The sequence below is a fragment of the Poecilia latipinna genome, unplaced genomic scaffold (assembly GCF_001443285.1).
Source record: "Poecilia latipinna isolate Pla-1442-1.1 unplaced genomic scaffold, P_latipinna-1.0 Scaffold52, whole genome shotgun sequence".
NCBI lineage: Eukaryota > Metazoa > Chordata > Actinopteri > Cyprinodontiformes > Poeciliidae > Poecilia > Poecilia latipinna.
In genome coordinates this window covers 514,327-537,892 of record NW_015112668.1, presented here as the reverse complement: position 1 = coordinate 537,892, position 23,566 = coordinate 514,327, and the positions used below count along the sequence as shown (strand labels likewise).

The 23,566-nt window shown below is 39.5% G+C and overlaps 1 protein-coding gene across 1 annotated transcript; it reads right to left on the bottom strand.

The window, feature by feature from the left end:
• Nucleotides 1–2,631: 2,631 nt before the first annotated feature.
• zgc:165603 (CUGBP Elav-like family member 5) lies at nucleotides 2,632–23,027 on the bottom strand. Its single transcript, XM_015051987.1, has 2 exons — nucleotides 22,525–23,027; nucleotides 2,632–4,803 (listed from the first exon to the last, which is right to left on the bottom strand). Exons 1-2 carry the CDS (start codon nucleotides 22,880–22,882, stop codon nucleotides 4,604–4,606), a joined length of 558 nt encoding a protein of 185 aa, XP_014907473.1. The 5' UTR covers nucleotides 22,883–23,027; the 3' UTR covers nucleotides 2,632–4,603.
• Nucleotides 23,028–23,566: the final 539 nt, after the last annotated feature.

Genomic DNA, 23,566 nt, shown 5'->3' with positions numbered 1-23,566 from the left:
AAAAAAAAAAAAAAAAAAAAAAAAAAAAAAATATATATATATATATATATATATATATATCCATGGCGTAGAACTCTATGCAAGTTCTACTCAAAGATTGCAATATATTATAATCTTAGTCAACATTATGCAGACGTTATGTCTGCAATAATAAACGTTCACCTTTCCATGCCAAATGCTTAGAGTGGGTCCAACAGTATGGCAGTCCAATTTATTTCCAATTTATTTTTAATCTTTGAAACAATTACATGGTGAGAAACTATGACAGTAGCAGTAGTTCAACCACTCAGCCATCTGAGCGTTTTGTTTTTACTGGACTAATATCGAGGATCTTCTTTGGATTTAAATCCAAACTGTGTTTCTTAGGATGATTTTTTTTTTTTGCCGACAAGTTAAACTGTTGTTTCCAAGTGAGCGATGTTACAGAGACAAGAGAATAGAGTTGTGATGTTCAATACATGTAGTGAATGCAAACATTTTTCTCTAAGATTGAACTTCTACCTACTAGACAAAAGTACAAATTCCCACCATTTTGACAGAAAAAATGTGGTTTTCTGGCCAAAACATTTTTTAGTGACACCAACTTCATCACAACCTTGACGTGAAACAAGTTTTTCAAACATTATGGTAGACAGTTCATATGTTTTAATACCCTTTTAACTTTTCTACATTCTGACTCATTACAATTATCAAATGATTATGCCTAAATTATATTTTGACTTTATGTGATATCCAGACACAAAGTAGTGCAAAACTAGTGAAGTGGTAGTGATATTTAACACACTTTTCACTTTTTTTTGCTCCTTTTCATTTTGAAAATCACATTTCACATTCCTTACACTGTTCCGTTATGCTACTTTGTGTTGGTTTGTCACAAGATATTCCACATTTCCCAGTGATAATAAGGCGACATAAATCAAGCACTTTGATAATTAATGTTGAACCAGCTAAATCATTGCCTCAAATTTTGTGTTCTTCTGGAGAAAAAAAATAACAATCACCAATATTAATAAAGTAACCAGACAAAATATGTTTAGAGGATGAAAGACAGAAAAGAAAAGCTAATAATTTAATGGTGCTTTTCTGAAGGAGAAATTTGTTCTTAGTTTATTTTATTATTTTTTTTGTATAATAATTCTCTCATTTAAAACTCATGCTTTATATGCTTGTAATGAGAAATGATGCAAAAAAAGAAAAAAAAAACACAAACAAACAAAAAACAAACCAGCTCTAGAGGTTTCCACCTCCCGCTCATCAAAAACGACAGAGCAAGTCATTTATTTAACAATTCAGAAGACTAGGTTGTTATATTAAACAGTGACCATGCATGTTTGTCAGCTATTTGTGCCAGTGGTAATGCTTGTTCTGACACAGTTTTGTTTGTCATAACAATATACTCTTTACTCCAGGATTTTGGTGGCTTTTCATGAAGTAAATTTAGATAAATTTAAATAGAGCTTGGATGAAATTCTCCTACAAGGCAGCAAAACCTAGTTTTGACAAAATGCAGAGATTTATACATTTAAAAGAAGATCTCTGAAGATTTTCTAGTTTCCATTAATTAAATCCCAGCCCCTGGCAAAGTGCACAACAAGCAGGATTCGCAAACAAACAAGTGGCGTAACTACTTACCATCAAATAGTCGAGTAACGAGGATCAGGTCGCGACAGATTTAGGGAGCAGGAAAGCTCAAGAGGTTTGTACGTGAAGAGCTCCGAGAAGCAGCAGCGTATTTGTTTTCTTTCCATTTAAGCTCGACGTTATATTTCTTGCTTACGATAATAGTTTGTGTTGCTCCAGTGGCATTGAAAATGGGCCTAGAGGATTCTTTGGGACAACTGGCACGCAACAAAGTCGTACGCAGCAAGTGTTGCGTCTATGTGTAGCTGGAACATCAAGCACACACTGTCCCTGTTTCTGCAGACCGTTGGTGTTTGTATGTGTGAGTAAAGCTGAAGGGAACGGAACGGCAGAGCAACCTCAGCCTGACACTCGTCAATGTCTTGCTGTTACATTTCTATGACACGCTCTGTCTCAGGAAGAGCAGCGACAGTGGTGCAGAGGGAGTGGGAGGAAACTGGGAGGATGTAGCTCGGACAGGACCAAGAGGGAGAGAAGGAAGAGGCCTACTGGAGGACTAAAGAAAACTTTCCGTTTTAAAAGTTGTTCTTGGCAACTTTCCCAATCAGGGAACGCATATCCCATTGTGCACAACCAAGTACAGATCATCTTTGAATTCTTGTCCAGAGCTTTTGTTAGTCACACCTCGCAGGAGGTTATCTGAATCAGCCTATAAGTTTCATATCAGTGTGAAGAAGACTCTTGGTAGTGTGTAGAGTGCAATTTTGAAGCCTCAAGCTTGGAAATTTGGTCATTGCCTTCTTGTTTTTAAGCCAGATACGACTATATTTACTAGGTATAAATAGTGTTTTTGACAACTTATCTATTTAATTGAGGATTTAAAAAAAAAGGATTAACAGAACACTAATGAGATTTACTGAATTTATTCAGCTTGAGGCATAAACGTCTTTGGCTTACCCTCTCAAAACTGTATATCCAAATTTATCATTTTATATGGCGATTTAGCCCAGGATCATGATTCTAAAATATGATTTTTTTATTTTTTTATTATTTTCAGCCAAAATGTCCTGTTTAAATTTAGCCTATTAAGGACTTTCAAAGTCAGGCTTAGTCGGAGTACAACTTTTTAACCCGATCCTGGGTTATGGGTATAAATTTACGTTCCTTAAATGGAAAGCCATACCCACATTCTGACTGAATGGTTCAAACGGATGTTAGAGGATTATTTTCACTGCAGGGGGCCTCCTAAAGTAATGTTTCCCATCTCTGCTCCTCCGGGGCACAACGTCCTACAAACTTTAGAGGTCCTGGTCGAACACACCTGATTTAAGTTTAGGCTGTTTGAACCTTTTTTCATAAAATGTTAAGCTTATTTTTCATTTGACTCTTTGCTGCTGCAATGGGAACACTGAGTTACATACTAGTAAACAGACATTTTTAAATATCACATTTTCATTCCTTATTTAAAATGTTTAAGTTTATGATGGGGACTCGGGAATATGCAGGTGACATTTCACCCATATCGATTTGTTGTACTGTTTGGTCGTTCGTGTATGTGCGTGTGTGTGTGTGTGTGTATGGGTGTGTGCGTGTGTTTGTGCATCTCTGTTTGGCTGAGCAGAAAAATTGTAACCATGCAATTATTTTATATAAGGCATATGCACCAGTCAGGCTGTTCCAGGCCAATACCAATTTCTGTTTGTTCTTTGAGGTCTGACTCATTAATTAAATGAACAATTGTGATTTGTATTCCTGGGAATTATGTTGTGTAAAAGAGAGGGACTCTAGTCCATCCGTCGGTTTCACGTATGGACCAAAAATGGTGGGAAATGTTTGTGATATGTCCTATTATTTAACTAAATCAATCAAGTTTTAGAGTTGATCAGTGTAAATTCTCCTTATCAAAAAAATATTATATTAAGGCAATCCTGTGAACAAGTATTCATTGTCATTTAAGAGAAGTGGACACAAAAACGTGAGCTTTCTGTCTTTCAGAAATATCCTGGTTCTTTTTGATCAGGGCGAAGGTTCGCTATCTTGAATTTCTTTTAATGGTGTTAATTTATGTTTGCAAATTGTTTCTTTTTGGCATAAATTGTGATTAATAAAACAGATTCTTGTACTTTTCCTTTTTCCATCATTCCTGGGTGATGCTGAATGGATTTTTAGAAATGACAAGTCACAAAAAATGAGAAAGACAAAAGCATCATTATAATGTAGAGTATAAGACTGATTAAATATAAATCACAAATGTAAGATGTACATCTGGGCGTTAGATAAATTTACTGAATAGTAAACCTAAATGTAAAAATATATATATAATAAAAAATCTCCTTTTTGTACAAGACTGGTTCAGAAACTAAGTTCCCTTGAACGTAGCCCAGTTCTACTGGGCAAGGAAAATTTTCATAATTTCTCTTCTTTCCTATTATTTAAATGCAGCTCAGAGAAAAAAAAAAAAAGAAAAAAAAATCAGAAAATGCCCTCTAGCCTCATGCTTGGTTAATTTGCAGGATAAATGAAACAACTTGTTTTTCAAGGAAGCTAGTGGAAATAAAGGGCTCTACATCAATAGTTGTAGTCTCCTTCCAACTCTAAAATAGGACTTTTGGTTGCGTGTGCCAGGGTCTTTGTCTTTGGGTCTTAGGGCTTGTGGGGTTTATAGTTATCTATTGATGCAGTTTGGTACAACCCAATTGTCTTATTTCTGTCACTGTCTTTTTAAACACTGATCCAACAAATGCACACGGGCGTGCCAAAATGCACGTACAGCAAACAAAATGCAAAAATAAGATTAATGCCTCTTCACAGGGTTTTATTGAACTCTAGACTCTGAACTACAGAGCTTTCTATTTCTATACCATTCTCTGCTTTTGGTTAAAAGGTATGAGGCAGAGAAGGTTCTGATCAATGCTCGAGAATATCCCCTTGAGGAGAGACACATGGAATAGTTGAAAACTGGCCTTCAAAAGGCTAGGCTATTGATTGAAAAGCTTTCCAAAGTGTTTTTCATCTCTGGTGACTACAGAAGGATAATACCGGCTGGTGTGCAGCCGGGTGCAGATGGCACCGCTGACCACCATGGAGGGGAGAGAGGAGGAGTCAATAGAGGAGGGGGGGAAAAAAGACAAATACGTACCCCTGGCAGTGTTTTCTGTTCATGGAGGGCGTTTTGGGCCTTGATGGCAGACTCACGGGCGCAGTAGGTGAGGAATGCACAACCTGAAACAAATAAATAGAACATGGCACACAGATCAGACTAAAACAGGAGTTCGAATCGCATAAATGGGCATAGCGCTTACTAAATTCACAAATTTGAATTTGTAAACTGTAATTAAAATACATATTGCAAAACACATTGTGTCACAGTCAGTCAAAATATTTGCAACCTACAAATATTCTTGGAATAAAGAAAATTTAGCATTTGTACTCTCAAGGGAAGAAGGAAACAAAAAAAAAAAAAAAGCCAATTGTCAGGTGAGTCCAGCCTCCCTTTTCCCTTTGCTACGTCCTGCCCAAACCTCCTTGCAAGCCATGCCATTGTCCTCCTCATCCTGAACAGCTCTGACAGCAGAGGAGGTAAAAGAAACAAGAGAGTGGAAAAATATTCAGAGGGACAGAAATAGAAAAAGAAAGACGAAGGAGACAAGCTCAGAGACGCAGGAGAAAGGGTTGAGTGGGGGTATTGCTGACAAGAGTCGAAGGCAGGTCAGAGACAGGTAGTAAAACTTGGAGGTGAATTTCCGAGCACAACATGTCAAGTGTGCTGCCATGTTCTCATGAGCACACAGACATGAGCACATGTGAATGTAGAGTGATACGGGGCAAGTTTGACCACAGGTCTAATGAGTAGATGGGATCGGTCAAAAAAAAGGGGGAAAGAATAGAAATGCCTGCAGAGTGAAAAATCTTTGCAAATTAATAAAATAAAGCTCAACGTTTAAAGCATATATTAAAAAAAAAGAAATTAATTCTCAAGCTAAGACTAATTGAAGTTAAAATAAAATTATTGACCGACAACAAATTTGGACAAAAAAGGGACATTTTTGTAAACCCGTTAAAGTTGTGATATTGTCATTATTTAATCCTTCTTCACACAAGAAACATTGCATAAAACATTGATTTATGTCACAATGTGATGGACCCACACTTGGCATACTGCATGTGTAACTTAGGTTTGTTTTATTGTCATTGCACAAAGGCACGACAGTAAAATTGGCAATGAAATGTCATCGCGTGTCCACCACAGCACACAGGAGAACAAAGGAAAAAAAATATTAACGACTGATGAGCGAAAACATCAGTACGTCAAGTTATGTTTGCTGTGACATCACTATTTCATTTCTTTTTCCAGATGCAACAGCTGCCTGTCAGTCTGGGAGATGAAATTGCAATGCACTATAATTGTTAGCTGAATTTATAAGAATTCAGCTAAGGTCAGGCCGACCTTCCTTTGGAGCCATTTCAAGCACTGGATATGCCGAAGTGAGTCAAGTAATGACCATATCTGATATGTAAAAAGCACTTACACAAAATTCAAAGCAGGGTTCATGCGGCATTCTGCATCTTTGCTGTCATGTTTCATCAAATCTAAAGAGTCAGTGTCGTTCTGGTTTAGTCTGAGATCACACTACTATATCGGATGTGTAGAAAAATGACACTGGAGTTCATTTCAGCTGAATTTGCTCATTGGCATGTAATATGCAGTTGTACGATTCGGTCAAAAAGAGCAAAATTATGAACCCTTAAATCACTTCATATTTACTCAGATTCATTTACAAATGGAGGAAATGTGCATTTCCAACATAAGGAATCCCATATCCAATCTAAACCAGTGCAGAGTCTAAATGTAATTATACCACACATCTGTACGCATTTAATACACTGAGAGGCAAAAGCAGAGCTGAGAAAAATAGCCGCAGAGGCAAAGAAATGTGGGAGAAAGGAGACCGAGTATTGAGGCAATCATTTTCGCCCTGACTATCTGGATAAATAGATTTGCTTGTGTTCTATTAATGAGGTTCATATGGGTCAGCATGCATCATATTTCTGCCACTCTGAAGATGGTTTATTAGCAGCCCTTGCATTCTGGATCTCATTTCATCAACCAAATGTATTCAGTGGGTGGTGATGTATTAAGTGTCTTTACACGGACAATATTCCAGTCCATTTTTCTTGCCTCATACAAGATCGCTTTTATTCATCCATGAACCATATTTCCTGTGCCTCAACAGAGCGCGGCTGTGTCTCCAGTGCAGCGCCGACGGGAACGCCTCAAAAAGTTTTGCATGCGCGCTCCAAATTTTAATATTATGTGTTAAATATGAGGTTGTGTATTTTATGAAGTGTCAGCACGCTGCTGGCTGTGAAAGGCAGGCGGTAATGGAGTTTTTTAAAGGGTCGGGACCTTTGAGGTCGCCAACTGTGACCCTGATGTCATCATCCCGGACCTCCTGTGTCCCAGCAGCCCTAACCTAATGATTTTCAATTGCCATCACCAAGTAAATCACTCAATTAACCACTGAGCTCTTCAAAGGATTGTCACTCTTCTGCATCAGAGTGCAAAAAAAAAAAAAAAAAAGCTACAACGATGCTGAAAGCCGCAGTTTTGGGCTTGTTTGTTTCTTTAATCAGCAAGGGTAAAATGGAATGGCTCTATCAGGCCTCTTGGTTTTCTTCTTTCTCATTTGGTCTCTCTGGGCTTGTTGTTGTTGTTGACAAATGGTGCCCCTATCTCTGAATACGAAACAAGTATTTTGCATTACAATCAGAAAGACGATTTATTTGTTAATGTGTAATGCATAGGGCTTTGCGAATAAATTAATAACAACCACAACACTGTGAAACAAAAGAGAAACATGAACTCCATTTAAATGTGATTCTGTGCTCTTTAATGTATGGCTTAATAAGAATTTGCAGGCCACAGGCAAAAAGGCTTTAACAACTCCATAATTGGAATCCAAACACGTACAAATTGCCAGAGCTGCATTGCATACCAAATGCGGAGAGAGTGCGTGTGGGAGGGGGGTGGAAGGGTGGGCATGATGAAATTGTTTGAAACACAACAAAAAAGCCACTGTAATCAAAGCCTGCTGACACAGCACCGGGGGAAGCCTTCCTACTGTGAGGAGATGATCCTCTGCATCATCTGACAGAAACCTAGCACAGCTTTATCTCCCACATTGATTTCAGCTCCAAGAAGAAGAAACTCTTTGCAATTCTTACCTCCTCTCTGCTCTCTCCACGCTTGCCTCTCATCACCTACTGCCGCTCCAGGTTTGGTACAAAAGAAATCTTCCGAATCTCACCATCTCCGCTCTACTTAATTGGCATGTAATTAAAAGAGTGTTGGCTGGGAGACTGAGCGAAGCGCTCTCCCTTCACATGCGTCGTTCCGATTGTGGCGTCTGAGCTGCACCCTTTGCCACTTTGTTCCCCTCAGAAAGCCAATTGTCACTGGCGTTTTGGATTATGACATTATATTTCAACACAGGCCCTGCGACAGACTGGCGACCTGTCCAGGGTGTACCCCGCCTCTCGCTCGGAACGTTAGCTGGAGATAGGCACCAGCACCCCTCCCGACCCCACTGAGGGACAAGGGTGTTCAGAAAATGGATGGATGGATGGATTTCAACACAGAGGGTTTAAAGTAGTAAAAGGCGGAATCCCAGATCTATTTCCTACATACGCATTGTTGTATTGTGACTTCCTATTTTTATATTTACATGTTTTAAATTGTTTCTGCTCATTGCACATTTCTTTGGTGTTTTATTCCTATAATTTATAAGGCTGCCTTTACTATACAGGTTCTTATTTCTTATGTGTTGTTATTATGTTTTCCCTTGAGAATCTGCATGCTTCCATTTTGCCTCTCACTTTCTGTTCTATTCTACTTTGTACTTGTAAACTCACTTTTTTGTTTTTACCCAGAAATGTAAACAGTGAGAACAAATTTTTTTGTTGGAGTATACTATGTTATTGCATTATGGGGATAAAAAGTCTTAAAGTTGTATTTAATTGTATTATATTCTCAAAATATTGTATCTGACCTTATTTCCATCCCCGTTTTGGCCAGTTAATATAAAATATATAACAAAACCAAAAAAAAAAAAGCTCATTAGTAGTCTCCTGGTAGTAGATACTGCATTACACATTAGTTACATGACCACTTATTAAAAGTAGCATAAAGTATATCACAAAATGTCTCACTGGTAGGCATAAATTTTCACCAAATCTTCATGAAATGCTCCACGTCAGGCGACGCCAGGCTATACCCAGAAAAACCAGGTACATCATGACCAAAACTGACCAGCACCGTCAAAACAACAATTATGTTGTGTTGTTTTCATCTCACTTTTTCTAAGTATTGGACATAAGTGAAAATGGCGACCATTGCCCTGAACATGACTTCACCTAAATAAAAATAACTACAATAGCAAAATTCCAGTAGAATAAGTGTATTAAAGTAAATTCCTAAGAATACTGACTTTGGATATAAAAAAAACATCATCAGATGGTGTCTGTTTTGACAGAAGACGATAAAAAGCAAAATGTGGAATTTCCAGCCTCAAATGAAATCCAATACTTGACTCTGGTTGCATTTTCTGCACATTTTAACACGCTTTTAAACACGTTAAAGAATATTAATAACCATGATTAATTTACACAAAATAACAGCAATTTAAAAATTTTGTTTTAATATTACTTATCACAGGGTTGGAACTGATACGCTCCAGAGTTAGCTCTTTGTGGCCAGTGCAGTGATGCCCAAAAAGGCAGGGTATTATATGACTTGACTTTTTTTTTTTATTATTATTTTTTTTTTTAGCTTTATATCAACAAAAACATGCCTGGCAGGTAAAACTAATCAATAATTATTAAAATCAACTGATATGAAAAGCTCATAATGTGATATGGTTTTCAGCCATGTCGCTCAACGCTAGATTGTACATTTCATACAACAAAGAGCAGATGTAAAAATTTAAATTTTTATATAATTCATCCAGTCAGTTGTGATTGCTTTCCTGTATCTATAAGCAGGTCCGAACTTGTATCAACTAAAAGTGACTCATCACCAAATGGTGACTAAATTAACTCTGTTCTGCTGAATAGTCAAATATGAATGTCAATTTCAGTGGATGTAAATTCCTATTTTCGCTTCACCTTTGGCATCTTCATCTCATCCATGTTCTGTGTCGTTTTGCCCAGAGGAGCCAAGCTGCCCCAGTGTGAAAAAAACGAAGTGTTAACTTGCTCTTGCCGCGGCATTTTCTTGGCCAGAAAGTGTGGATTTAGCACAAATAGAGCCAGTCCTGGCACTGATCTCGTCTGTTAGCTCTCACATCATTTGCACTTTTAGGAAAAGGCTCTCACTTTTGGTAAATCGTTCGCTTACATCGTTAATGGTCATGTGGGACTCTGGAGAACCTTAAGTGGGAACGGAAGATGAAACACACATCGTGAGCAGTGAGACGATGTGCTGATGACCTGAGTCACTGCCAGACCTGAACACAGTTAGCTTACTGATGCAGGCTGATCACGAGGTGGGTCATCTGTTTGGTTCCAGGGAACGTTCCAGCAGATTCAATCGGTCCTTATGATCACAATATATACTGGACCTGACAAAGCACTACTTTTCAGAGTGATAAAAGACAAATAAGTTTCATTAAGCGGAGCTTGGCAGGAACTTACCACACTGCTCTCAGTCATTCTTCCAAGAACAATATTTTCTCTGTCCTGGCCAAATGGGCTTGTAATGATGGTATAATAAAATCTGTAGCCTGGCAGAGCTTGTAACTCCTAATTAAAATAGACACTAAGGAAGCCAGAAACTATCCTCTACAAACATCTGTTGATCGTGAATTCAAACCCAATCTTCTATCGCCCCTTCATCAGTCAGCCCGTCCCGTTATCTGCTGCATCCAGCTTCAAAACATACTTCATTTCTCTTCCCCTTACGGGACCCACTCCCATTATCCCATCACCTTGAGCAGTAAGCTGGGGGGACTATGAATCCTGCAGAGGAACCGAGAAGCATCAATGTATATCATGTGGGTAAGAAATAGTCCCCTCACCCTCCGTGGTATTCTCTCTGACCCCTGAGCGGAGGATCTCATCCATTGATTTGTTGCTACTTGCTCTCATAGAGTATACTATCCTCCTAGAATCAGTCAAACAGATCCATAAGGAGCACATCCCAAAGGAGTGACTGTGTTGGTATGAGTGTATTTACAAGATCTACCATATATACATGTATATGTTTGTATGAATTGTTTGATGTCAAATAAATGCAGCAAACCTACTGTACATATATTTCAGGGTAAGAACAGATATAATATCCATCCATGTAGAGAAGTTTTCACAACTTTTCTGAATTTAGTTCATGGTTCTGAGGTTGTATAATTCTGTCCAGGCACAATTTGCATAAATCAACCATTAAAAAAATTCTTTCAAAAGTTGATATGTGCCAAGTTGTTTCTGATAAGAAAATAGTATTACCAAGCAGCTGATGCAGGCGATGACATATCTCACTGGACATTTCCCCATCCTCAAGTCAACTAAACCGTCTTTTAATACGTGATCGCAGGAGTCTTCCACCCGTCTGCAGCTTTACACTATTAAAGCGATTGCCCGATCTATAGAGGCATCCAACGAACTGCATCCCGGATGAGCAGGCTAATTGACACTGTTAATGGATGGAGTTTCTTGTGGCTGTAAATAATGTGTAGGTTCACACTTACTGCCTCCCGCTGTGTTACTTCTGGGAGGTCAACAAGAGTTTACCTGCCAAGTGCCGTCTCTCCAAGCCGTTGTTCCTCCCTCCCTCCCTCCAAGGCTGGCCCCAGCCAAGGGATTTACAGAAATCAATAAAAGTTTCTCTAAGCCGTTGCCTCATTCAAAGTCAGAAAACTACATCTCCCCGTCTTTATGAACTGGAAGGACCACTCACAAAAACAAACAAAAATACAAGTAGGAAATAGTAGGAATCTTTCTTTGCTCGGTTATGGCTGTTTACCATATGCCATCCATTGTATTACATAACACAGCGCAAGAATATGTCAAACTGTTGTAACATCCTTGCGTAATGTCTCTGATTTGCATATTAGACATAATATGCCAAATGATTCCTTCCCTCTTGCTAGAGGTGAAAGACAGTGCAGCCTTTGAGACATATCAATAGATCTTAGACAAGCTACAATCATAGATGACTGGCAGCTGCAAAATGACTGCAGACTAAGAGAAGGATCAGGTTCTAAGCCCCTTTGATTTTACAAATTGAAAGTTACCTTAAAAGACACAGCTTCAAAGGCCCAGAAGGGGCATGGACGGACTGGTTGCAAGAGGAGTACGGAGGGAAGGCATATGTCTTTTCTCCTCATCTATCAGTAGTATGTCTAACCTACTTATGTGTTTATAATAGCTATCATGAGAATGGACTGCTGGAACAAAAAGAGCTTTGTCTCAGTCGTTTAAATTGATGAAAGATGCCTTTATTTGTTCATCTGTTCTTAATTTTCTTTCTCTTTATGGCCTATATTCTCAAACTGTGGCACAAGTACAACTGGTGGTATATGTAGGGCCAAATGAAATCCATTTTATTTTATCATCACTTTCATCGTTTTTATTTGTCTGAATTCCACTTTGTCCCTTCCACTTATATTTACTAACCCAAAAGGTGTGTAATTATGGAGTGAATAAAAACGATTTAGCAAATCAATAGCCAGAGATCTACGTTTACTGTAACGTAGATCTCTGCTGTGGCTCAGCAGAGCATCGAATGAAGCAATGTCTCCTTCCTCTCCTGTCTTAACTAGTGGCAATGTCAGGCCTTCTTTTGTAAAGAACTAATTATTTAGTTAGTATTACCAAACCAAAGTAAGGCAGGTTAGGTATAAACAACCCCTGCAGGGAAGGGAGAGGAAAAAGCTAAATCTACTCATATCTAGTTATTGCTACGCCAGCCGTCATATGCAGAACGCATTGCCCTGTCAGTCACAACCCAAGGGGGTTGTGTGCTTATATTAAAATCTTCAGATTAAAGCCTAAAGCTGTCTCCTTTAATGAACAACCATCCTTTAAAATCCGTCTTCTTTTTCCCAAGCAATATGTAAAACAACATGCTGTACTCCTGCATAGTGATATGTTTACCAAAAATGTATACTGTCCAACGTTCCTGTCTTTTTATTTATTTATCTCATGTCACCACTGGAGCTGAAGAAGACTAATGATTACCTCTAATGGTGTGACTAACAAGCAGGCACCAGGGCGTTAATTGCATCGACTTAAATTTCCTACAAACCACATTTAGCCCAGAGGATACCAGAAATACTGTTCTCCTAATGAAGATGTGACGACAGACAGACAGACAGACAGACAGATAGACAGATAGACAGATAGATAGATAGATAGATAGATAGATAGATAGATAGATAGATAGATAGATAGATAGATAGATAGATAGATAGATAGATAGATAGATGCTAATAAGACAGATGAACCTGCTATCCATTAATTAGTTTGAGGAGTCTTTTTTTTAAATTAAATCCGATCTTCTGCTGAACATTAAATCTCAGATCAGGTTCAACGTTGGAGCTTCCATAAAGTCCATATACTCTGCTCATTAAGCTAAATTAATATTGGATGATGAAGAAAGAAACACAAATTCCATCTCTCATCTTCCTCCTCAACACAGTCTGGCAAGCAGTTTTGCTTTCATCACAGAGTGAAACACGGGAAAATATGAGGAAGAAATGCAAATGCGACACATTTCTGGTACAAAGCCTCAAACAAGAAACTGTTTGTTGCAGGATGGATGGATGGATGGATGAAACATACAAGGAAAAACGATGGAAAGGGCTAGGAAACGGCTCTGTCCCCCATAGCTTCTCACACAGTCTCCCCCCTTTTATTCTTGTCCTCTCTTTCAGAGCGGAGCGCGGGAGCCGTTTTTTGGGTAACGCTGGCAGGCAATCAGTGATGTCATGCCAACAGTGCAGCGATGCCAGCTTAACCTATTTTACCACAGAAATACCACACAGCTCCTATTTATAGCACTGCTGAGCAGCGTGCATCTTCTCACTTCCTGCATGGACTGGAGGATGCACAGACAAGTTTTTTTTTCTTTTCTTTTTTTTTTACCATTGAGGGATACCTGTACATAATTCCTACTGGTGACAAATGTCTTTAATTTAATTCAATAAAGATTATTTGTGTTGTCAAAATTGCAACATACATGTTTTTCAACTAATTGGTTATTATGGAATAAAATTAAATCTAATGAGGAACATTAATTGGCGCCGGCAGTTTCAGTGGCAATATTTGGATTATTTCAAACTGCTGCCATGAGAGAGCTCCAGGTGATTATTTTATCTGCCGAACCAGGCCTCTGCTCCTCCCCCTCCGCCATCCATGCATCCCGTGCTCTTGTGCCAAAATGCCACTCACCCTGTGTGACTTGCCCTATGTGTCCCGAGCTGAACCATCACTCCTTTCTCCCAAAGCCTCAGGATAAAAGCTGCCATTTGTTTCTGCATCTCTTGACAAACACTTCATCTTTTTTCCCCCCTCCACTTATCCATCTGCCCATACAGCCATTGTTCTGTGCCATGTGTCTGTCTGTCATTTGCCTTTTGGGCCCCCACCCCTTCCTCTGCATGCATGTGCCCGAGCACGTTGTCCAATTCCTCTCCGTCACACTGGGCTGTGTGACAGAGAAGGATTGGTCGGCGGTGCTGAGGCATATCCACAAAGCGTTGTGTTTACATGCACTCTCAGGCAGATACAAGTTCGACATTCATGCATTGTTCATTCGCGCCAACATCAAGGGCTCAACCGTTTGGCAATCAGAAAGATGTGACAGCTTGACTAATCTGTGATTGTTTTTTTTGGCCAAAACATGGGGGTTAGCAAGCCCTCCAAGGGCAAAGCACTATAAGGCAAGACAAATAACTTATTATTTTTCCAGGCTTGTACAAGGCTTTGTCGCATGAGTTCTCCTGAACTGTTCCAAAATGGAGAAGGATTATCACAAAACACTGCCTTAAAATCTTCTCTCTCCGCCCTATTCCCATTTATTTTATTTTCCTTTTAGAATGAACAGCGCACCGCCAGGCTCAAGCACAACTTCAGCATTAAATAACATCAAACCTTCCTGCTTTGGTCGTACCTTTTTTTTCTCCCCCCTTTACACCCCATATTATAAGACCTCAGTCTGCTATGTTGGCCTCGGTACGCTGCAAACAAAACATACAGGCGGCAAGCTTCTACGTCTCGGCCAACTCTACCTATAAAAAGTACATGTGAACGAAAACAGATTCAAAATAATTCAGTTCACACTCTTCGTTGTGGCAGGTCCTAGAAAGTTGTCAGAGGGATGGGCAGAACTACACAAAGCCACAGCAGGGTTCCTGGAGTTTCATTATGCGCTGTTGTCTTATTTAGAGAGGTCGTCAGTTCCCCAAAGGTTTTCCCAACGATCTAAATCTGGGGGCTGATATGTCCAAGGAGGAAACCATATGTGCCTGGGAAGCTATTATGTTGATTTGGCCATCTATTTTGAATTGCCATTCTGTTAAAAATCCCATTTTATGGTTTTTTATTACAAACTTCCTGGGATTTCAATAAGGTCCCCAGGGCCTTTGGAAGACACCATCCCACAGCAGGACAGATCCGTTACTGTATCAGAGTGTGCATTAGCGTGCTTAATGCAGTATAAAAACAGTGGTAATGTCATTAAGAAACTATTATTTTTCCTTGCAATGAACCCAAAGCAAAAGAAAAAAAATTAAACACTGCCAAATATTTCTTGCAAATCATTCTGCTATCACAAGATTCACTAATATTATCGCCTATCGCAGGCTTTCCTAATATCCTGCAGCCTTAGTAAAATGTTTTCTGGGAGTTCACCACAGAGTGCCTAACAGGGGTAGCCATTCAGCCCTCCCTCAATTCACTAAATCATAATGAGCGTAGGGTTTTTAAATTGTCATTCAGACCAAGAAACGAGTATTTGGGGCTTCTTCAAAGGCCAAAAAATAAATAAATAAATCTCCAAAGAACTTGCTGTACGCACAAGTGATTGACATTTCATAAATAAGTCTCTCTGATAAAAGTTTTTTTTTTATTTCTTTTTTTTATGTTATTTCTTAGACATGTTTGCACATGTACACATGCCCATCCACGCTTCAGGCGCCCATTAAGAGCAAGCATATTCCACAAAGGTCATGGAATACCAGTCCTTACAACGTGCTGAAAGTGTTATATACTGCAAGCCATAATAAATGTTGCATTGGAGCAGGAAATCAATCCACCTGAAGGCTCTCTCAGTTAGAGATTAACTGAGAGAAAAAGAAAAAAAAAAAAAGATGCGTAGAGAGAATAAAGTCAGGTGAGTCTGGCGCACAGACGTTAACTTCCACCACAGCTTTTCCTCGCCGGCATCTGAGATTGCCAATCTCTATGGGGAAAACAGCAGAAACAAGCAAGGGAGAGGGAGAGGAGTGAGGCAGTGCGCCTCATCCTGAACTCAGGACCGATAGCGCCTGTCAGTACTCGTTGAGCTGCTGCATCTTTTATGAGGAAAACCCTGTTGCTTATTACAATATTTACAGGCATTTAAAGATTGCAAAGCGGTGTTTTTACTGCTTGGCTCAGTGACTTTTGCTCACCAGCCCTGACACAGGTTTTTATTCCACATTAGCTAAATTAAATCACTGCACATAACTGCATAAAGTCTGAAACTAGCCTTTCCTCTCATGTGCTGAGCACAAAGTCGGAAGAAACGCTAAACAGTACGGACATTATTTCTCCTTCCAATCTTTATTAAATGGTTGCGCTCCTAAAACTTAACCAATAATGTTAAAAGGACCACACAAGTCAGATGTCTATTAAATCTGGAATATTACTGAATGCAGCCCGTCTGTAAAGAGGCATTAGACCAGTTATGCTTCAATCCATGAGAAAAATATAGTAAAAAAAAAGAAAAAAAGAATATAATTCTGCTATAAAGCCGTTTAGCAAAGCTGCAAACAGACTAATGGCACCTTGGATTTATCTCAGAAGTATAGGATCTCATATTTGGGAATCACATCAGACCTGAGCCAGTACATTTTAGTTTCACGCTGAAGAACCAGAGGTGTTAGATATTATTGCTCTGAATGATTATGGTAGCTACTATTAGTGTTGGATGCCAAACCATATTTGTCACTGTTCTATGACTCGAAATGGCAAAAAGACATGTTCACAATTTGCTCACTTCAGGAGATGTTCTGTCTGTTTCTCTGACTTTGATCTCACAAATGTCGTCTTGCCAGCACAAAATTAAACGACAAATAAAAATAATAAGTTAAACTGACTGAATGAACTAGTTCTTGGTGATAGGCTTATTATTCAAAACATCGTTTTAGTATCTTTGCCATTAGCAGTTTTGCTCCAAACTTCTTTGGATGCTTCATACCTGCTGTTGACGCTCTATGATTGAAAGTGCTTTTCTGAAATCTGTTCTGGTCGTCTGTCAAAATCTGTGAATTTGAGACTTCAATGAATAATATTTATTATTAATAAGTTATCTTGGTTTTAATCAGGGGTGATAACCTCTCCGATTAAATAAATCAGACGGACCAAAAACGATCAGAATCAAAGAATCATGATTTAGGATAAAATCTTCAGAAAATAATGTACAACTAAATCTAATTATTTGTGTGAATTCAGCAGTTTTTGGATTATTTAGCTCCAACAATTTATCAAAAATATTTAAATACTAGGATAATAAATTGCTGTGCTTTTGTTAAAGCTACAACAAACTGGAATTAGGTTTGGACAAAAATTGGACACAAATGATCGAAGGCGCAAATTGAACAAGAATTAGGAAAAAATAAAAATTTTTTCGATAATCAAATTACTATTTGTTGATCAATGTTTTGTAACCAAGAAAAAAAAAGTGTTTGAAACAAGGAGTAGCTTGAATAAATCTGAATTAAATATTAACTTTTGCTTTGCAACTTGGTTGTCTTGGTGTACAGAGACTGCCGTCTGTCCCCTCCAATCAACCTGCTTCCTTTGCAGCAGCCTATGTGAAATATTAACATACAGTATAGTGACAGACATATAGGCTTTCGCACATACATGCACACAAGTATTTATGCCACACGGCTGCTACGGGCAGATCTGAGCCTGAGTGAGAATGCTTCTGAAGTTCAGACGTGATTCAGCGAAATACAAAACCCTGTTCTAAGACACACCTGTTTCAGTAATACATTACATAATTAATACAACGCAACAGTGCCTTTATGCAAGGTGCATGGACCATCTATGCCACATCTACAGTTTTATTTATGATCTGTGAGTTTGCCCCATCTGTTTCCTCGGGGGGAGGGGGGGAGATGCTGTCCTACAACACTACAATGATCTTTGACACTTACCATAAGGCGCACACATTATGGACAAGAACATGGATTCAGATTTGTTATTAAAGATAGAAAGGTTGCTTTAAAAAAAAAACAAAAAAAAAACTAGAGCCTCAGTCCACAAAACTCCTTTGTGCAAACTTATAACTGCATTCTCAAAATACCCTATTATGTGGTTTTGGCAAATATAATGTGTGGAAATTATTCTGTTATTTCTCTGTCTTTTCAGGGAGCAAATCGCTGAGAAACCCTATCTATCAGACTCGCTCGGAGGAGGAGGGGGGGAAAAATAAAAACTTGAATAAATATTTCATCAGATTATTCCGTGATTTAATATGCTTCTGCTTGGCTGTGGTCTACGGCAATATCTCCATTTATAAATGCATTAACAGAATGATAGCCGACACAAGCTTAATATTGATATCAGGTTTGCCTCGGCCAGCAAATGGGAGCAACTCTGGGAAGGTTTGTCTGTCTGTCTGCTGAGGCGAATCACGTATGCTCTTTCACTCTGATTTGATTGCGTGTTACTTAACTGCATGAGGGGAGCTCGTGGGGCATAATCTGTCCAGAGACGTTTGCTTTCCATAAATGCATCCGCTTTTTCATGGCAGGGATAGTAAATTGGTGAAATAAACAAAACAGATGCAAACGAGGGAAGAAAAAAAAAAAGAAAGGAAGGAGGTTGAGGATCCAGAATGCTTAAAAAAAAACAACCTTAGTTCCGCATATATATGCATGTGCATAAATGTCTAAGAGTGTGCTCTGCATGTGCTATAAACATAAGCTAATTAGAGCCAAAGGGAGAAGTTTCCACCGTGTGATAAATTCAACATCAGGAAATCCTCTACCTATTAATACCGGTTGGGCGACAACAATTGGCAGGCCATTGACAGCGTGGGTAGAATTAATCATTTGAAGAGGCAGACTGGACTGAATTTTTAATTGGGAGAGGCAGCGACTGTTTAGGGAGGCAACCAAGTGATCACCCAGGAGACCGCTGCTTCAGACAATGCACATTTGCTAATCCTCTTGAGTCAAGTTATTATGGCCATGCATTATTATCACGCTTTGCAAACTAATTCCATGTTTTCCCCCATGGATTACCAAGAGGAAAAATAGTTGCATAAAGAAAAAAAAAAAAAAAACAAGATGAAAGGAAAATAATAAATATGGAGAGTGCATCGGGAATGAAACAAAAATCAAAATGACAGAACGCACAGCGTTTAGGATAATGAAAACAAATTTGTGCATCTAGCACTGTCCGTCTGAGTGATTGTCGGAGTTAATGCACCTCTTAGAGAGGACGCTGTCCCTGTCTCTCCGTCAGGATGCATGCTCCATAATCCCATTCTGCCTAATAGCATGATTAACTCTGAAAGATCACTGACATATTAGGGTTTGATTGTGTATTGTTAATTGTGTGGCCAGGCATCATTACATTCTAAGACATTTAATTTGATGAACCCTACTTATCTTGTATTAATTAGTTGTTTGCAAGCTTCTGAATGGGATAAATATTCAGTTTGAAAAGTAGATTTGAAATTATATGTTGCATTAAATCGGGGAGATGACCTCAACTCAATATCTTTCTCTTCATATATTTTATTTAAATATGCCACGTTTGTTTGTTAATAAACAAAATTACACATCTAAATGACAGAAATAAGAAATCAGAGAAAACCCTGTCAAAACACAAAAATAATCAAGCAAACTACTCATTGTGTTAATTGGAAAATGGCACCCATTTTATATATATATATATATATATATATATATATATATATATATATATATATATATATATATATATATATATATATATATATATATAAGTGTCGAGCTGCATGTATAACAGCCTGAACCTTTTTTTTGGACAAAATTTACTCAGCAGCCAAATACTGCAATCATTACGCAACTCCAGGCAATGATATTGTAGAGCATACACACGCGCACACACACACACACACACACACACATAAAATAAACACATGCCCACGGATGGCAAATGAAGGCTACATTGAAAAAATAAATCTTTCTTTTCTACAAACTGACATCAAATATTGCCTCACATTTCAGCAGGGAAATAAAGGGTATGATGGTGGTATTCAGCTTCAACCTTTCGTATCCGAATGAAACGAGGGACTCGGTACGACTGTTCCGTGGCGTTTCTGGACAGACTCACAAATCTCGCTTAATCTAACTTTCACCTTTTGACAGCAACTTCTCAGACCACAAATAATCAATGTTTGCAAAGTGGGTACCATTAAGTTTCAAAGTGTGTACCACCTTAAACCTGTAACCCAATTATGAAAAAATAGTGGTAGCAAATATTTCACTATCAAAGTTCTGCAGCTGCCCAAAGGACATCATTCTTCTTGTCTTTCCCCAGCAGGCGACATATGCAATCATCTGAAATGATGTGTTAATACATAGGCCGAGTTTTTAGCTCCTCAAAATCTGAATCATCTTTCAACCTGAAAACGCTGAATTGCTCTATCCAGACTAGTGGCCAGTCTCTGACTCAAGCAGAGGTGTTTAAGTATCTCGATTTCTTCCTTATAAGTGATAACAGGACGGTGCAGAAGGTGAACAGATGAATTCAAGTCACATCTGCAAACACAACATTATTTTAGTGCACCCCTATAACTCCCAGTCTATGTTTTGACTCTCATCTGTGGTCATGAGGTATGAATAATATCCACAATGGCAAAATCCAGGAGACTTAAATGAGCCTCCCTGTAGAGTGTTGAACATGGGGGGGGGGAACTTGAGCTTTAAGAGGAGCCACTGCTCCTCCACATCAAAAGAAGTCAGCTGAGTTTTTTTTTTTTTTTTTTGGGGGGGGGGGGGGGTCTCTGATCATGATTCCTCCCGGGTGCCTTGCTTCATAGGTTTTCAGGGCATGTCCCACTGAGATGAGACCCAATGGCAGACCCAGAGCCCAGTGGATGAACTGTATATCTTCTCTGACCAGAGAAAGCCTTGGGAGTGAGCCCCCAGAATGAACCGTGGACTGCCACTGGGCATATCTGGGCCTCCCTTCTTAAGTCAAGTCAATAATTTATTGTCGGTGTGATAAACATCACGGGGCTGCACGGTGGAGCAGTTGTTAGTACTGTTGCCTTGCAGCAAGAAGGTCCTGGCTTCAAATTCAGGCATTTTGCTGCCTCTTGACCAGGACTCTCTTTAAATTAAAAAAAGAGAGATTTTTAATCTCAATGGGACTTCACTGGTTAAATAAAGATGAAACGAAATTTTAAAAATGACTTTCCGGTCTGTCACAGGGATTCTAGGTTTCTCTCACAACCCTAAAAACATTATTGTTATAGATTAACTGATTACTCTAAACTACCCTTAGTTGTGAGAGTGTGCATGCATGGTTGTTTGACCTGGGGGGCCTTTGGGCAGCTCTGTGATAAACTGCAGGCCTGTCCAGGGCGTACACAGCCTCTCACCCAATGTACTGGAGATAGACACCTACAACACTCTAACTTACAATGCAAGGCATAATGGATGGATGGATGGATGGATGGATGGATGGATGGATGGTGTATCCTTGCTCCCATTGCAGCTGCGATCCTGTAAAAGCCTTAAACTCTGTATGAATTGATGAAAATTCAAATGGAAGGATGACTATCAGAACAGTCTAAATGCCAAAGATTATTCCAAGTAGTTTCGCTTTCCCTGTGCCGAGTTCCCTCTGTTAACCTATTCCAGTTCAAACAAGAAAATTTGATTTTGACGTCTAACATGTAGAGTGGACGTGGGAGTTTGCTCTGAACACATAAGCTCACAGTAATGTCCTCCTAAACAACTTTGATTGGGCCTTAGGAGGATGGAAGTTGTCACTGTCGCCTGCACAGTGTGGGCAGAGTGAATTTACATCCCCTCCGCTCCCGGCCTCGGCTTCCCCACTTCAGCCGAGGCAAGAGCAGTCGGCGTCACAATCTCCGTGGCAGCGTCCGTCATCTTGTGACAGTTCCTGCGCCCTTCGGAGACACTGTAGAATTACACAGATTTAGCTGTGACGGCTCTGCGCCCGGCCCCAACTCCCACTCCCACGCGAAGAGATGTTAAAGAAAGCATGTGAATGAATAAATGATGCCGTCCCTCCGCAGACAAAAAAAAAAAGAAGGAAAAAAAAGATGGAACTGGCAAGGGAAGGCTCTTTAAAAATGCATCCTTTTCGAGCGCCTCTGCCCCACTTTAGGAGCGCAAGGAAACACTCTTCGATTACCCCAAAAAAAAAAAATGTAAGGAATTGTTTGTGAAAGAGAAGCGCTCATAATAATGGAGGATGTATTCTGACATATAAACGCTGAAAAATCGAGTTGTAACAGACACATCTCAAAATATTGGGGGAAACAGGAGGAATAATAGAAGCCTCTCACTGACAAATTGTTTGGACCAAATGTAAAAAAAAAAAAAAAAATTAAAATGTAAAAGGCGCATTAGAAAAGACATAAGCTAAATATCACAAACGATATTAGGAAATTATAAAGCGGTGTTCGCGACCGTATGTGGCGCGACACGTTACCTTTGTGCATGCCGGTGTATCGGTCCTTGAGAACTGTCAGTTCGTGGATTTTCCCAAACTGTTCAAACAGGGGTTTCAGGTCTTTTTCCTCCAAGTTCCTCGGTATCTGCCCGATAAACAGCTTAATGGCATCTTGGTCTTTCATGTTGCCGCTCTCCGGATGAATTGAAATGGGTTCTGACCCGTTCATGGGTTTCGGGAATGTGAGCTGAGGGTACTGGTGCTGATGTGGGAGAAGTAGGAATGGTTGGTGGGTCGGTGGTGCCCCCGGTCCGGTGAAAACCAGGCTGGAGTGAGCGGGCTGGGACTGCTGTGGATGGTGCTGCCTTCTTGTTTCAGTCTGAGTGAATCTGGCCATTCTGAGCTGGGAGCAGAGTGGATAATAATGACAACACACACACGCACACGCACACACACACACACACACACACACGCTGCGAGAGAGCAAGCACTCAGCTGGAAACCAGGCTGACTTTCTATCCAACACACAACGCACCCGCACACACAGTAAAGAGCAGAGGGGGGTAATATTCGAGGGAATAAGCGCACTGAGGCGGTATTGGACGCTCTGGAGCGACACCCAGTGGTCTTTAAGAAGAAGACAGCTCTTAACGGAGGAAATTGTGGGGAAATGCACCCTAGCGAGATGTCAAAAAGCTTTTCTTTGAAAGCTGATGTGCTAAAGGTTTTGGAAGGTATGACTGTCCGTCGGGCCTGGATTTTGTTCCTCGTGGTGATTGCGTAGGGAATGAATGACTCACTGGGGCGTGTTGAAAAGAGAATTTATTATTGGGATCAATAAGGCTGTTCAAAACGTTTACTGGACATTTCAAGTGCAGCTATAAACAAGTACAGAGAAATACACAAAAACTCTTCAAGGTTAGTGGCTTGCAACTTAAGCTTGATGATTTAAAAACAGAATTTAGTGGAGGAAAAACTCAGTCTAAAAAATGTGAACATTAACTACAACCCCTGGCAAAAAGTATGGAATCACCAGTGTTGGATGAGCAGTCATTCAGACATTTCATGCTGTAAAACAAAC